The sequence below is a fragment of the Cyprinodon tularosa genome, unplaced genomic scaffold, assembly GCF_016077235.1.
Source record: "Cyprinodon tularosa strain WSP-4 unplaced genomic scaffold, ASM1607723v1 ctg372, whole genome shotgun sequence".
In the NCBI taxonomy this organism is placed as follows: Eukaryota; Metazoa; Chordata; class Actinopteri; order Cyprinodontiformes; family Cyprinodontidae; genus Cyprinodon; species Cyprinodon tularosa.
In genome coordinates, this window is record NW_024039088.1 from 1,069,120 (window position 1) to 1,085,638 (window position 16,519).

Below are 16,519 nucleotides of genomic sequence, written 5' to 3' on the forward strand. Positions count from 1 at the left end.
TTAGAGGCTGTAGTTTTATTATGTTTTTAAATTACCATATATAAACTAGATGTGATGTCCTGTTTTCTGTTATGTATGTAATGCATGTCCCTTTTTAGTTTGTAGATTTAACGGGTATATAGATTTTCTCAGGAATAAAGTTGCTGAAATTTACCAATCTACCTAAATAATGAGCAAAACAATAAACTCAAGTGGCGATCGGCTTTAATTGGTAAATAAGCTTGTTAAAACAAATTGAATAAATGAATGTGATTCTGTGACATATTGTAATTTTACACAGTAAATGAATTGAATGGAATAGCACATTAAATCCCCCTGGGAAGGTAAAAGAAAATCAAATGTGAGTTGATGTTAACACTGCCTCTTAATTTCTCTTTGTAAATGAAGCGATGCAGAGGGTTTGCTTCTTGACGGCTCTAGGAGAAAAACTAACGACAGATCTGTTAGTAAACAGTTTTAAACAAAAATTTTGTCTTTTTATTCTAAACTTTCACGGACTGATTTTTGTATGGATTGGAATCTCACATGCCACTTGAATACGACTCATTTTATTTTGAAATGCCTGAAACAACACATCTGTTGCTGTAGAAATGGCCATTTAAACAAAAAAACACTGCTTCCTATGTGAGAATACTAAAGGAAAGAATGTAATGATAAAGGAATGGTAAATATGTTGCAAAATTTTATTTTTCAAACAATATATTGTATATTTTTTTCATACATAATTCACATTCCTAATAAATATTTTCAATCTGCGTGGACTTCCTAAATTAAATGTCTTTATTTTTCCTAAAGGTGCAGTAAAAAAAAAGGTAATTCTATTTAATGATTTTGGTAATGAATAAAAGAGAAGTGAAATAATGTGCATTTTTGCAAAATCCTATATGCTGTGTTTGATTAGTTCACATAATATGTATGTGTCATTAATTCTACTTCAACAAGAAGCACACAGATGTGATCCTGGATCAGCAAAGTCTTGTGTTTTGCTTTCAGTTTGTGTTTTTTACTTCTTTTTCCATACTTACTCTCACATAAACGATGAATGTTGGACATCTCTTACCCGAGGAGGAAGCAGAATGGTCGAGGTGCTAGTTTCTTCCTGATGTCTGGCTGTTTTTTTTTACAGAAGGAAGGGGTGTGTTTTGAGGCGTTGCCTTGACCTAACACTAGAAATCTGCCTTAATTTGTCGGCAATGTGTTGAATTAATCTGAAAGCCTACAAATCTGAACTAAGTATATGTTTATATAAGCTTTTGATTGCAAAAAAGTAATCAAAAGAATCTCACTTTGAAGCCATTTGGCATGAAATAACAAAATTTGATTGTACTGACTGATCTAAATCTGGAATAGGGCAGTCCAATTTGATTCCTGAGAAAGAGGAAATTATTGTGTTTTGCAAATATCTGCTTTCAGCTGTAGTTTTGGGAGAAAAAGCCTCCTTCCCCTTGGCAGTCTGGAAGATTGTAAACCATGGTGACAGGATAAGGCATCTCTGCATACGTTAATGGGGACATAATTGCCTCAACCTTTTTTTGTTGCACCCTTAGACCCCATGTGTTTTCCCTTGTTTCAGGAAAATTATTCAACCATGGAACTGTGTCCACATGTATTAAATGTTTGTGTGATTGTCTCAGGTAAAGAATGTGTTCAGATGCCTTTTGGTACGCAGGTGTATTCTGTTCAACAAGTCTGTCCAGTCTGAGGTGTTTCTACTTCACAGCCGCCACCCTGCTCTCTTGATGCACACACTGTTTAGGCATTTAGGCGTTTCTCCTATTCATTTTCACTAAAGATAAAATTAGTGTTTGTTCAACATGCCACAAAGTGGTCCAACCAACCCTCTGCACCCAGTCTCTTTTTCATCTCATGCCATTAGTCATCTGCTATTTGTTCTACGAAGGCTGAAAGGGAATGATTAGATCATCTTTTCTTCCCAACTTTTATTGTCATTACACTGTCATAAGTACAGAGCAACGAAAGGAAGTCTCTGCATTTAACCCACCCCATTAGAGAGCAGTGGGCTGCCATTGTGCAGCGCCCAGGGAGCAGTGTGGGGTTAAGGGTCTGGGATCCAAAGTGGAAGTCGGTGGGAGTGGGGCTCAAACTCAGACCCTCAGAATTTCCAACCTCTATGCCTTAATCACTTGGCGGCCAATAGTCTCTAACAGCTCTGCTGACCACCAAAGCAGACAAAAATCCACCAAGAAGATTATTCATCAATCCAGGAGATGATTGAGGCATCCATTTGTGTCTTTTTGAGTTTCTGACATGTTGAATTAAGGAGGCCTTGTGAGGATACAAAGTGTACTATTTTCAATGCTAGAGAGCACCCTTGTGGTTTACCAAAAGTACTACAGTACTACAACAAAAGAAACTGAAGTTATCCCTTTGTCATTCCAAAAACGTTAAAAAACAATCCGCTGGACTTTGTTTCAAAGTTTGAAGATGTTTCGCTTTCAATCCAGGAAGCTTTATCAATTCAAAATGTCAGAAATGGCGTTTAGTTCAAGGCTTTATAGAGTGGATCAAAGCAAAGCCTTGTTTTGGCTTAGAAACATGCAAATTGAACCTGACGAGCGGGTCCACCCCTTTGGATGGGGGTTGTTTTGTTTCTTAGTTAGCCTGTAATACCTGAAACCTGTCTATGTCTCTGAAAGGGGGGTTGTTAAAGGGAATTCTTGGCCTGGCTGAAGAGGTGGGATGCTCTGGTCCCCTGTAATTAGGTGGGGGTTGCAATGATGGTTGGAAGGAATCAACTCAATAGCTGAATTCTAGGTTTTGAAAGCTGAAATCTGAGTCCAACCCCTCTGTTTAAGGTTGTTTTTTCCTTCTTAACATAGATGGCTTCCTTCACGAACCCTCTCAAACCACCTATCCTCTCTGTCCAAAATGTTTACATTCTGGTCCTCCAAAGGATGTCCTCTGTCCATAAGGTTTAGCTGTACTGCAGAGTCTTGTCCCGAGGAGGTCGCTCTTCTGTGTTGGGCTATACGTCAGTGGAGAGGTTTGGTTTCTCCAATCTAAAGATCAGAGCATTGCTCACTGCATTGAACTGCTTACACCACACCACTCATATTTGGTCTGTCCCATCCTCACCATCTTCTACAGAAGCACCAGAGCGTTCTGACCAGCTTTCTGACTGTGTGGTGTGGAGGCTGCAGGGCCTCAAACTGGAGGTGAGAAGTGTGGTGAGAACAGCAGAGAGGATCATCGGGGCTCCTCTTCCCTCCTTTAAAGACATTTCATCCCAGCGTTGCGTGTCCCGAGCACGTATCATTATAAATGACCCCTCACACCCCCACCATGGGCTGTTCTCCTTGAAGCATCAGATGCAGGTCCAGCAGATCCCAGAACAGTTTCTTCCGTACTGCTATTAGACTGCTGAATGTTACATAAAATGAGTTATAAAAAAAAAAATAAATAAACCTGAATGTTGGAACTATAACTATATAGTCATATGTTTACATCACTTTTTTTTCACCACAGTGTTTTTTTCATCACAATGTTTTATCACTGCTGCTTACATTTATCAAGGCTTTAAAAAATGAAAAGTCTGTTTTAGTAGGAAAATGCTCTGCATGGTGTTGTAAGCTTGTTCCTTACATGCTTCCTGGATGGGAAGCGAAACATCTTCAGACTTTCAAACTTGGAAACAAAGTCCAGTGGACTTTATATTTTTTTTTTTTTTTTACTTTTTTGGAATGACTATGACCTGGATTACAGAGAATCTTCACCAGCAGATTGCATTGCCTTTATTGTCCCTCAATGGGGAAATTCTGGTGTTTACAGCAGCAAAAAGATAAAAAAAAAAATGATTACACAAATGTGGACCTTAGAAAAGTGTATAAGAATAACATAACAGTAAAGAGTAAAAAAAAACAAAAAAAAAAACACTATACTGTAAAGTGTTTTAACAACAAAAACACTGTGCATCTGGAGAATAAAGTTTGCAATCATCAAATTTACATTGGATATTTAATCTGGCATGAATCAGAATTACAGTAATATTTTTGGATCTTGTTTTGATAAATATAAGTATGAAAATATCAAGGAAATAACTTTGAGGCATTTTTTTTTTTAAATAATACAGTTGCACACCGTTACAGAGCAAGATGGGGACGGAAACGGTAATGTCACAGTTCATGGGGCCCTGCTTTGGTGAGGAAAGCAGGGCGGGCTGTTAACATGGGTGGAGCTCCAGCCTGTCAGGAAATGTAGAGAAGAGGAGGCTGAGGGAACTAACCCCGAAATGTTCGCGTGGAGGTTGCTGCTTTTACCACGTGAACTTTTCAGCCCGGTCTTCTACCTAAAGAACACTCAGGTAAGCTCAACTAATCTGCGTCAACCAAACTCTAAAAAGTTTACTTCCGCTGAAATGTTAGTTTTAGGATGCTGAGACATGCTGTCCACATTATGTAAGACGTTTCCCCGGGAGTATTGCAGTTCTTTTAAACTATTTTTTACATTTTTCGGAAGCACAAAGGCTAATTTCTTAACAGGCTGCAGGGTGACTAATTTATTCTGAGGAAATGTTTGCCTTGCCGCCATAATTCAGCTTTTTATTTAGTTGCCATGGCAACATTGGCGGGGTCACCAGCTGCCGTCACTACGTCACTCATTGCAATACACGCTACCGTTACGCCTTTTAGGGGAAAAACGTGTTGTTTTTCCGTAATTTATAAGATGCTAAAGAATAGCTGATATTTTATTGAAGTTAATTGTATTCTTTTTTTAAAAGGTACAGCTACTTGTAAATAAAGAAAAATATCAAAAATGGTTTATTAATCTCAGCAATAAATGAAAATTCATTACAAATAATTTTGTTTTACAGCAAATAAAAACGCCAAAAAACAATTGATTTAAACAAAAAATAAATATTGTTTATAGCACAACTCCTTATTATCTATTTAGTTTAGGATCTTTATGCACAGAGGTGGAAAGCTACAAAGTACAAATACTTAGTTACTGTACTTAAGTACACTTTTTAGGTATCTATACTTTACTCCATTACTTATTTCTCTTCCTACTTCTACTCATTACATTTTCTCACAAGTATCTGTAATTTCTATTCCTTACATTTTTAAAAACAAATGTTAATCGTTACTCTTGGCTTAATATTTAATGTTTATAAATATTTATTTCACCTCATGTGCACCATCCAATGCAGATCATTGGCTCCATCCACATCTAGTGAAAACTAGTGTAATTGGATGAGTCATATAATGCAAACACTCATTAGTTAGCTAAAGGAAATCATCAGAAGCAAGCAGGTGTTCTTCAAACTGCAAACCCCAATTGTCTATGCCAGGGGTCTTCAACTTTTTACAGGGCAAGGACCCCCAGACTGATGGCGAGGTGGAGCGAGGACCCCCTAATATATTGTATGAAATTGTGTTATATCAAACTGGTCCTATAATCACTCTATTACAGACGTAGTCATGTAACAAAAGTATTTCTGATTCTGATTCCTCATTGATGGGACAGGTGTTGTCAATGAAACGGTGTCCAGCTTGAAAGATCACCTGTGTGTCGCTGAATGTGTGCATTGATGACTGAAAGAGATCTTTTGCCTCAATACAGTGTGTTGAATTTATGTTAATGTGTATTTAAAAGAAATTTCCTTTAGTGGAAAAAAGTAGAGGGAATATAAAAAAAAAAAAAAAAGTCTGATGTTTTTTTTAAAGGTTACTTTATACTTTTATACTTTAAGTAGTTTTTGGAGCACATACTTTTTTACCTTTACTTGAGTAAAGAGGTAAAGTTGATACTTCAACTTATCAGAGTGTTTTTAAAATGAAGTAGCTATACTTCTACTTAAGTAAAAAATGTGTGTACTTTTGACACCACTGTTTATGCATGATTTCTAAAATAGCTGGAGGTATTACATCAGTGGCTATGAGGGCCTGCAACTCATTTGCATTGCTTGCTTTGATGCTCTCATGTTCCATTTGACAATAATACACATATTGGTATGGGGTTGATATTAAATGAGTTTATGGATTATTCATATGGACTCCATGGTTATTAACCAGATCCTTGAAAAGGTAAATCCCAGTCATCATAAAGCTCATTAGCACATGGAGCATAATTAGCTTTGTAAAACATACACACTCTTGCCTTTTCTATTTATATAACCAACTTTCTAATGCATTATTAGAATGTTTTGAGAGAACAGGGTGATGGTTCTAATCAGTGAAATCAAAAGGATTTAGCACTTGAAATATGACCATAATTAATCCATGCATTAATACTTCTTAAACTGGTTTACTGAAATAATATTCAAATTTTCTGAAATACACCTGTATATTACAAATTTCACTAAAAGCATGGTCTTTGATGTACATAAACTATAAGTCAAATATGCATAATATTTTCTATTGTGGTACTTATTGGCAGTGACAGTGGCATCAGATGCAGCAGTTTGCCCTCTAGCTGGAAGGTTGTCGGTTCAAGGCTTTCAGTGTGGTTGTGTCCTGGGGCAAGACACTTCACTTGCATTGTTTACTGATGGTGGTCGGAGGGACCGGTGTCCCCAGTGTACGGCACCCTCGCTTCTCACAGTGAGCCCCAGGGCAGCTGTGGCTACAATGTAGCTCGCCACCATCAGTGTGTGTGAATGGGTGAATGTAGTGTAAAGCACTTAAGTCTTCTGACTAGACCAAAGCACTATATAAGTACAGGCCATTTACCATTTCACTTATTTTACCATCTGTTTGTTGTGGAGTTTTTTTTTTTTTTTTTTTGTAGCACAATGTTTTCCTGTATTGGTGATAAAACATTTTCTGGTTTGGAAGCCTCAATATTCAATGGTGCTCGGAAGGACCACTGCTTTTTGAACAAAACCCATTTTGCAGGCTCAGCCTTATTCCCACAAAGATGTAATAATGTAAGAAAAAAACAACAATAAGCTCTTAACCAAATACAACAAAAATACAAACAGAAATTTACTTTCAGGCCACTGCCCTAGAAAGCATTGAGTTAAAAAAATGACACTTAACAATGTGATGTTTTCCATCCTTTGTTATGTCAAAAATACAAACCTCTATGCATTTTACTAGGACTTTATGTGTTGCACCAAGAAGTTGCATACCCATCTCACATTGCTTCCATCACAAAATGTGTCATTTACTCCTTAAAACTTATCAGACCTGAGCAGCTATGGACGATCCAAATTATTTTTAAACAGAACTTCCTGAAGTAGAGCTCCACCCATGGGTTCTTTTTTTAATTTAAGTGTTGGAAATCTTCCTGGTGAGTTAGTCATGGAAAAACCTCACTGGTTTCTGTTGATTTGCCTACCCCATTACCACTGCCATTTTAATAAAAAAAACTTGTGGTATTCATGTGAACGCATGAAACATCCACTTCCCTTTTCTGCAGCAACAAAGGAAATCTCAAGTTGACAGTTTTATCACTTTATGACACTATGCGGATGCAAGATTGAGCAACTCTTCTAGAATATACCTGCAGGGACTTGGCTTTCAGCTGTCAATGATTCAATTGCACCAAAGAGAAACTTCAACATATATTCTGCACTCATGTGACATATCTTAGCTAGCATTAGTTTATATTTGAAGCTTTGGGATGAAAATACAATAAGATGTATCCTCTCTCTCTGCGGAAGAAACAGAAATGAGTGAAAATAAACAAATTGGATCTGCACAATAGAAGAGTAAATACAGTTGTAAAGGGTTGACATTCTGCCAAAAGGCTCAATCTTTCAGCCTCTTGCAAAGTCTGATAGAGGAAGAACGCGCCACTCAGCACCAGAGGCTATATTCAGTTGTGCAGACCCTGCTTCCTGCAGTGGGTGGAGAGCTTTCTAGAAATAACTCCTTTTATAAATGAGTATTGTCTTACATTAGTGTGAACTAAAAGTACATTTTGTGTCTGTTTCAGGATGTGATCTACAGCTGGCTTGACGTCTGCTTGGTGCCTGAGCGTGCATATTAAATCATTCGTTCAAGATGCAGGGGGGCGTTGCACGTGTTTGCATGGTGATGGCTGCTGCCATACTCAACCATCCCTTTTTCTTTTCAAATGAAAACGCCACCCTGCCAGAGCAAGATGAGGATCTTTTGACTCGGATGCGGGAACACGAGGAGAGGCTGCAGATTGAGCGGGCCAGACTGGAAAAAGAGCTCAAGCAGCTGGACTCCAAGCTGGAAGAAACTTCCTTGAATGATGGTTTCTCTTGGTACTTTTGGAGCACTGTTTCTTTTGTTATTTTCATTGCCATCGAGTTGTGCAGAGTAGATCTAGTTGATGATGAGAATGATCCAGTTGAGGACGAAGATTTCTTATCTGAGAATGGATTCGCCCCACCTAGGACAATGGATAAGAAAGCCTTGAGGAATTTCTGCGACAAATGCACCTATACCTCAGCCCACGAAAACTGGAGGGTGAGGGAATTTGTGGAGGGTTTTGCTGACGACCTGCTTGAGTCACTCCGGAGCATGTGTGACAGAGAGGTGGACATGGAAGTGGGTGATTTCATTGGTATAGGAAGCATGTTTGAGTCTTGGAAGGTGTGCAAACCTCTGATGTGTGACCTTTTAGTGCCTTTCTCACCACCGGATCCCCACTCTTTCCAAATCCACCTATGGTGCAGCGCCTCCACCGATATCCCGCCAGACATGCCAGGTTGTGGCACTGTGAAGGTGACTATGCTTGGGGAGGATGCAGAGGGTTGCCTTTGTGGTTCTGCCGACATGGGAGAGGACATGCTTTGTCTGCTACATAATAGAAATAAGGGGGTCAAAGTGAACCGCAGCCCAGATGACCTGCTGTGCTCCAAGGGTACACATTTCCTAGCCAAAGACCGGGTCATGAGGTGGTTTCAGATGTCCGTCACCAAAGCTTGGGGGCGCATCTCCCACAAATATGATTTTGAAGTCACTTTTCGTAACCTGGATGCTGCTGGGGCTCTGAAGATCCGATTCCGCTCCGGAAAAGTTGTTGTACTGAACCTCATCCCAGTAGTTCAGCTGGAGGACACTGATGCTTATTTTGTCTCGCATTTTCCATCTCTTCGTGAGGATTTCCCAGACCCATACTGGTCTGTCTCTTTAGCTGTCTACGAGAGAAATCTGCTAAAATATTTTGCTAAGAGACTTCCACAAAATTCTTGCCACCTTCACTGCCTTCAGATTGCTACTTTCCTACACAGAAAACAGACAAGTCTCACAGGCGTTTCTGCTCTCACTAGCTACCACCTAAAGACTGCTTTGCTGCACATGCTGCTGAGCACCAAGAGCACAGCATGGGGCGCATGCAGTTTGGAGCAGAGGCTTCAGGATGTGTATGGCTTCTTGCAGCGGAGCTTGCAGGAAAAGAGACTCTACCACGCTCTGATTGGGAACAGCAAGGTACCCAAAGACATCCAGGTTCCTGAGAGATTCCGTAAAACAGAGCCCGTCAATCTGTTCAGGTCTCTGGTGCTGCACAGGGAGCTTTACTCAACGACTGTTAGACACTTTCAGGAAATGCTGAGGAACGCACCTGTTCTCATAGAAGAGTACACACCTCACGTATCAAATGGAAGTTTACACCACAGCCTGGATTGATGCGACTCGGAGCATCTGTTGCTCTCTGAATGACTGGTGTACACGGTCTAAGAACCATGAGGAAACACCCTTAAAAATTCCTGGTGTTTGAATCTCTGCTTTTTACTTGCAGTCCAGCCAAATATTCTTTATAACTCTGGCAGATTAAGACAGAACCTGTGCAGGGAGGCCTCTAAACCTCAAAGACCTGAGGTCATCCCTTAAAGGTGTAGTTGAGGTTTTTTGCAATTTTTTTAAAGAGACTAGCCCTCTCAACTTGAAAAAAAAAGCACATGCACAATCCTGTACCCGCTCCTGAGAAGGAATGCCCATTAAATGCGTGCGATAGCATGCGCAGCCATTTTTATATATATATATATATATATATATATATAGTGGGGACTTTATGGCAAACTCTGTTAACTATTTGGACAGATGATCACCACTTTCTGATCCCCGTTGGTCACGAAACTCCTCCTCCACTGCGCAGTGCCTGCGGCATCTTTGTTAGTCACCGCTGTCGGGTAGTGACAGCAAATCCATAATGCTTTGCGAGAAGAGCTCTCCGCGCAAAGCATTGCGGGATATATCTGCCTCTTCTAAAACCTTTCTTCTCATACATTTTATAGACACCTTTTCTCTTATGACCCTTGGCCATTTTCAAAGAACCATGATGAGAAAAGTGAGCTTCAATTGCTGTCTGCAACCGTCGCTCACCACAGATATGCGATAAAGTGCGCGTGCGAAGAAAAAGTTGGCTAATAGGACGAGCATCTAGGACGGCCTTACGTAAACATATCACCAGAATGATAGACATTTAGGAGGACCACTTATTTTGATGATCCACCCAGAAACAGAAAAGCCTCCACTACACCTTTAAGATTAACGATAGCTGATACAAGTCTAACCAGGCTAAAACCCGGTGAGCCATGTAATGGTTTGATTGATTTAATACCAAAGAGGTCTTTTAAGAAAATATATTTTTAATTAAAAGGGTTTTTCTACAGAGTTGAAAGTGCTTATACAATGTTTTTTTTGTGAGTAGGTGTGCCAGCTTAGATTCTTGTAAGAAACAGTTGATGGAATGAATGATTTTAGATCTTAATCTGCCAGGGGAACGAATGTTAGGAGATTGTTGGCCAATCAGCATCAGGTGCAGTTCACCCAGGGGGTTAGTGTTAATTAATAACCGGCAAGAGTGCAGGTCACTCTTAGCACCTTCATTTAGAAGTAGTAAGGGTTAATATTTAAATATATTTACAACAGTTGTGTCATCTTTTCTGAGATAAGTTTAGTGGTTTTGCAGTCACTGTAGTGTTATAATGGCAAACCAGCGTAACATACGTTGTTAAATATGTAGCTTACATAACTTTACAAGCTTTTTTCTCTCAAAACTCTTGTTAAGCAAAAGGCAGCTGATACTTTTCCATTTAAGGAACTGTTATTGTGATTACTCTTTTGAATTGATGTCTGATATATGCACGTTTCAATAAAACACAATCAGACACAAAACATATTTCAACCATTTTTGTTTTTAATTGAAATCAGAAACTCAAATTTCAAATTCATTTTTCTTAAAGATATAATTCCCTCCTAGAACAAACTACCTCTATCATATAAAGTGTAGAAAACATTGGATGGATGATATTTGATGGCAGATCTGACCTGAGGCCTGCAGATAAATGGACGGAAGAACAGCCTTTTATTTTAAAGGCCATAGTCATAGTCAGGTTTCCCTTCAGCAACACTCTTGTAAAAGGCTTTGTAGGTATCCATGCTGTACAGGGTGTTTTTAACAGCTGGGTCCTCTAGCATGCGCTCTACCCACTTCTTCAGCTCAGGTGTGTGGTCCAGGCAGCTGGAAAGACAACGGAATAAAATGATTCAGAGCACGTTTATCACAAACATCATTTTGGGTGGTCATGAATGCAATTAAAGCTGATCAATAATTGTTTTTTTGCCAAATAAACTGACTGTTAATGCAGTAATGTATAACTGATATTTTAACATTTTAGATGATTTATGGGCTTGAATTTACTTATTTCAAAACGAATGACCTAAAATTGGGGGTCTGAAGTATTGGTTCAAAGAAAATGTTCTGCATCCTTCACTTCTCACTGCTTTTTAACCATAAATGCTTTTGATTCCCTCTGTATTTGTACCGTTTCCTACGTATTTAATTACCTGAGGTATATCAACACCATGAATTAAAAAGATACGTCTAATACTGTCACATGAGTCTTACTCACTGCTTCAGCTCCAAGACCTCAATCCTCTCGAAGAAAGGCCACATCATGTAGTCAATCATTGTGATGCTGTCACCTTCAAAGAACTTGGTCTTTTTCTTCTCCAAGTGCTGAAATAAATAGTTATCAGTAATCTGTGGAGAACTATGTTTTTGCATAAAAATCCAAAACAGTATTAAATTATTCAACCCACCTCATTCAATTTAGAAAATTTCTCTTTCAGCTCAGCTTCTGGTCCAGAAACATCCTCTCCATTCCTTCTTGCTGCTGGGATCTTGTAGAAATAGGGTATTACCTACAGAATGCAACAGAATTTCTTTGGTTATTGAAAGTCATGATCATGAGGTAAAGATTTAAATTCAAGTTTTAAATGCTGTATACCTTTGAAAAATGCTCCAGCAGCATTCTTTGTTTGGCTTTTCCAAAAGGAGAGGATGGAAGGAGTTTCTTCTCAGGATACACTTCATCCAGGTAATCGCAGGTGATTGGAGACTCGTATATTATTTCACCAGCAGGTGTCTCCAGTGCAGGTACAAGACCGAGTGGATTCTTCTCTAGGAACCAGTCAGGTTTCTCTTTCAAGTGGATGTTGATTGTGTCATACCTAACAAGAGGGAAAGAAAAGCATTAGGATGATTAATTATGGAAAAATAAACTAATAATGGTATCTACAATAGCGTTTTTTTGTTTTTTTTTTACTTGATCCCTTTGGCGTTCAGCACCAATCTAGTTCTTTCAGCAAAAGGGCAGAATCTCATGCTGTAGAGACGTATCCGGTCTTTGGGAACAGGACCAGGTGCAGGGCTTCCTGAAATAAACGATTTTTAATGACAAAATTAAGACCAGTAATGACCCAAATGTACTCCTAATGTACAGAGGAAATTCAATCCTGTATTATTGACCATTTAAGTTTTTTCTTTGAAATTGAAATCATTTTTTAAACATTTCACTTCCAAAGCATAATTTTACAGCATTTGGAAAAAAAAAAAAAAAACTTTACTATTGAGATTATGAACAGCACATTTTCCCTCAACAGCTTAGCAAAAAAAAACAAGTAATAAAATGACATAACAGGGCTTTTTTACACTTAAAAAATAGCTTTTAGTTAAGAGTAACTTTTTTCACTTTGATTGGCTACTTTAATTTTTACAGCGATTCTAAAGTACTATTTGCTTCCAGTTTTCTAATTGTTGTTTAAAACAATTAAATTTTTAGAGACTGCCACAATTAAAATAAAATTCAGCTTTATCCATTTTTTCTCACTTAACTATGGGGTTAAATAAGAAAAAAATCATATAAAGATATCACGAAGAACTAACAAATATCAAATGTTTAAAAACATGATTTAATGTCAAGCTTTAAAGTTTTAGTCTGCTGTAAAAAACAGCAAAATTATAGTTTTTAAGGCTCTTAATCCCTTAAAATTTGAAATAATATAATTTTTACTGAGAAAATTAAGAAGTTTTCAATGATTCTTATTAAAAATCCCTCAATGTTTCCCACCAGAGGCAGAATAAGGATGGGATCGTTGTGTAACAGAGGCGTAGCCAGAACATTTTTATAAGGTGTGGCCAGGCAATAACTAATGTGGGCTGAGGGGTGGCTGAAAGTGGATTGGCAGCAGAACCTCACAGTCAATCTACACTGTTCCAGCAGGAAAACAAACAAGCGCAACGCCCATATTTTCAAAATAAAGACTTACTATACTTTCCTACAGCCTTTTTACTTACTTTTATCAATAATCATTTGGCATAAAATTGATATTTAGATGTACTAATATCTACATTAATTTATTATTTTTAAGTTTTTATTGAAATACTTATCTATAATTCACTGAAGACACTGATGACTTGCAGAGACACACCATTTTCTCTTTACCCAATATAACTAAAAATCTATTTCTGAAAAAGACCACGGATTCTATATGTATCATCTTTATTGTTAGTATATTGATGAGCATAATTAACCAGTGTTTTTGTTGTCAAGTAATTGGTAATATATGAAAATGTTTTGAATATTCCACTTGAGAGCATTACTGCTGCCACAGTCTGTATTAGAGGGAAAAAATGGTAGGGGTGGCCAATGATTGGTTAAGGGTGGCCATGGCCACCCCTGGCCCACCATCTAGCTCCGCCCCTGTTGAGTAATGATTTGTTTATGAGCAGGACCGAGTTCACGCAACAGAAACCACAATGACTTTGCAAATTGACTCCCATTATCATATCTGCAACACAATGTCTTATAACAATAATTATCTTAAATAATGAAACGCGTTGTTGCAGGAGAGAAAGCTGGCTGATCATACGCGGAAATGGAAGAAATGGTTAAGTGTAATGCAGCAGTTGTGGTTCAGCGAGCAAAAAGAAAACCGTTCCCTACCTTTGGCGAAACATTTTTCAGTAGACATGGTTGCAATGAAGACGGATAATGACCGTGATTAGCCAGAAATGTCTGCACGCGCTGAACGCACAAACTTATTTAATTTGTACAAAGCTTCCGGTCTGGGTGCGTCACTAACGCCGCAACCAATAGCGTTAATAAGGGGGAGGATACCACAGTATGACCCAGTAGTGACTCGGCGGAAAAATAACTAAATCTTAAACTAATATGAAGTTTGTTAAAAGATTAAAAAGAATATTTTTTTCTGTTACAAAACCTTAAAATAAATTATTTAATTTAGTTTTTTTTTATATACATATATTTTAGGTGTGTTCTGTAATATGTCAAATGTTTTCGCATTTATTTGTCTTCCTTTTCTTTGTCTCTTAAGATTTACATTCTCACCAAACTTTAACAACAAATCTAAGGTGTAAATAAAAAATGAATTTCCAAAGCTCAATTTCAACACAATACAATTTTTGATTTAATCCCAATCCCATTTTAATGTTACCTTATTAAAAACAAGAAGCTGTCTACCACCCTCTTTATTATTAAGAAAAAAGCAGTTCCTTCTCCCTGTGACTAGACAAATTTGCATATATGCATCTATTTTGCAGTTTTTGTCTATACATAGAGATGATAATGATAAGATAGATTTTGTCCATTGTTTAGATAATAACTAAGGGAGTTACATGTTTTTTGTGTGTTTTTTTCTTTCTGCCAGTGCAGATTCACAATATGAAACTGCATCTAGTCTCTTGTTTTCCTCAGTCAAAAAGAATCCCCTCTATAATTAGCAGACACTGATGACTTCCCTGGGTTTCTATCCATTTTCATTGACAAACATCTCCTCTTCATCTTGAAGCTCATTCTCAGTTTCCCACATTGAAAAGGGAACTGAGTGTGCATGCCCTCAGTGAGATCTCTGTTAGCCTGCAATACCCAATGCAATAATTATGCCTATAATAGTAATCTACGGCTCTGAAAAGAGAGTCGTTAGGAGCATTGTTGGCCTGGGTGACCAGGCGAGATGTTTTGGTCCCCTGCATAGCGATAGGGTTAAGATGATAGTGGGAACTCAACGCTAAATCTGTCATGTTCTATTAAAAAAGCTTCCTGGATGGTAAGTGAAACGTCTTCAAACTCTAAAAACAAAGTCCAGTGGTTTGTTTTTTAACTTTAATAGACTGACTAGGACCTGTATGACTGAGAATCTTCACCAGCACTTGTAAAGAATACATCATTATTGTGACCCCTTGGGATTCTCTGCACATGTAAGGCTTGACATCTTTCATTCTTGTGAACCCCTCAAGTCTGGTTTTATACATAGCACGGCTGCCATAACTGTTCTCTAAAGAATAAATTAATTAATTTTTGGTGTAGATTAAGCAAAATATGACTTTTTTTTTTTAATAATTTCATTTTCAAAATTTGAAATATGAATTTTGTTTTGTAATTACTAACTGGTAACTTTTGTAAGCGCTATACAAATAACAGGTCTATAAATATAGTATTATATAACAAAAAACAGTGCAAAGGGAAAGCAGGACATATCAAAATACAGATAGGGAAAAAACCGATAATCCATTGGAATTCTAAGCAATTTCTAAATGATTGTTTGATCATAATTAAAAAACCAGTCCATGAAGCACACTGATATTTAATCATAAGTGATTGAAAAGCAACAAGTAGAAGCGGATGACAGGAAATCAAGAACCAGTGTTGATAGTTACGTATTAGAACGCTGTGTTGCTGATTGTTTCCCATAAGAAAGAAAAATGTGTCCCTTTAATTTGCATGGTAAGATTGACAACATTTTCCCTCAAGAGGACCATTGTATGTTTGAAAGATTTAATAAGCTACAAATAACCAAGACTTTTATTGCAGCCATTGTTTAGTTATATAGGCAGGGCCACCATGGGGTTTGTGTTTCTGAAATATTGCTTCACATTGTCTCACTGGTGAATGAGTCTTCACTGTTTTTCTACATTTTTTTGTTTTGAACAAAAGTTAAGAAGACCAAGTCATGTTTTTACAATGATTTTCACCATCTTTATTGGTGTAATGGTTACTGGGGAAAAGTCTTCTTGAAAGTTCTTGAACTGCCCTGAAGTAACTTGTTTTTCTGAATAAACTCCAGTGTTGTTTACATTCATTGTAATTAAGAACAAATCCTCAGCAGTTTAAGAATATGATCACAAAAATCAATCATAAAATGTTATTCAGTTAGGCATATTTAAGTAATATTGTGCTGGCAGTCTGGATTTACAGTGTTCAAAATGTAACATGGATCCTATGGTAGATATCGAGAGAGTGAATGTGAATGAAAAAAAAAACAAATCAGCAAGA

The 16,519-nt window shown here is 37.7% G+C and overlaps 2 protein-coding genes across 2 annotated transcripts; one reads left to right on the top strand and one right to left on the bottom strand.

The window, feature by feature from the left end:
• The first annotated feature begins 4,170 nt into the window (after positions 1-4,170).
• LOC119790867 (inositol 1,4,5-trisphosphate receptor interacting protein) lies at positions 4,171-9,826 on the top strand. Its single transcript, XM_038296602.1, has 2 exons — positions 4,171-4,321; positions 7,900-9,826. The coding sequence occupies exon 2, from the start codon at positions 7,968-7,970 to the stop codon at positions 9,564-9,566; it is 1,599 nt and encodes a 532-aa protein (XP_038152530.1). The 5' UTR covers positions 4,171-4,321; positions 7,900-7,967; the 3' UTR covers positions 9,567-9,826.
• A 1,231-nt stretch (positions 9,827-11,057) lies between these two features.
• On the bottom strand, positions 11,058-14,319 carry LOC119790868 (glutathione S-transferase omega-1-like). The gene is made up of 6 exons (XM_038296604.1): positions 14,171-14,319; positions 12,491-12,599; positions 12,173-12,395; positions 11,985-12,086; positions 11,795-11,901; positions 11,058-11,403 (listed from the first exon to the last, which is right to left on the bottom strand). Exons 1-6 carry the CDS (start codon positions 14,196-14,198, stop codon positions 11,253-11,255), a joined length of 720 nt encoding a protein of 239 aa, XP_038152532.1. The 5' UTR covers positions 14,199-14,319; the 3' UTR covers positions 11,058-11,252.
• Between the last annotated feature and the right edge of the window lie 2,200 nt (positions 14,320-16,519).

Coding starts and splice junctions, on each gene's coding strand:
- LOC119790867 (XM_038296602.1), top strand. CDS start 7,968: ATGCAGGGGGGCGTTGCACGTGTTTGCATGGTGATGGCTGCTGCCATA.
- LOC119790868 (XM_038296604.1), bottom strand. CDS start 14,198: ATGTCTACTGAAAAATGTTTCGCCAAAG. Junction 12,600..14,170: donor TGAAAAATGTTTCGCCAAAG/GTAGGGAACGGT, acceptor CGTTTATTTCAG/GAAGCCCTGCACCTGGTCCT. Junction 11,902..11,984: donor AATTTTCTAAATTGAATGAG/GTGGGTTGAATA, acceptor TATTTATTTCAG/CACTTGGAGAAGAAAAAGAC.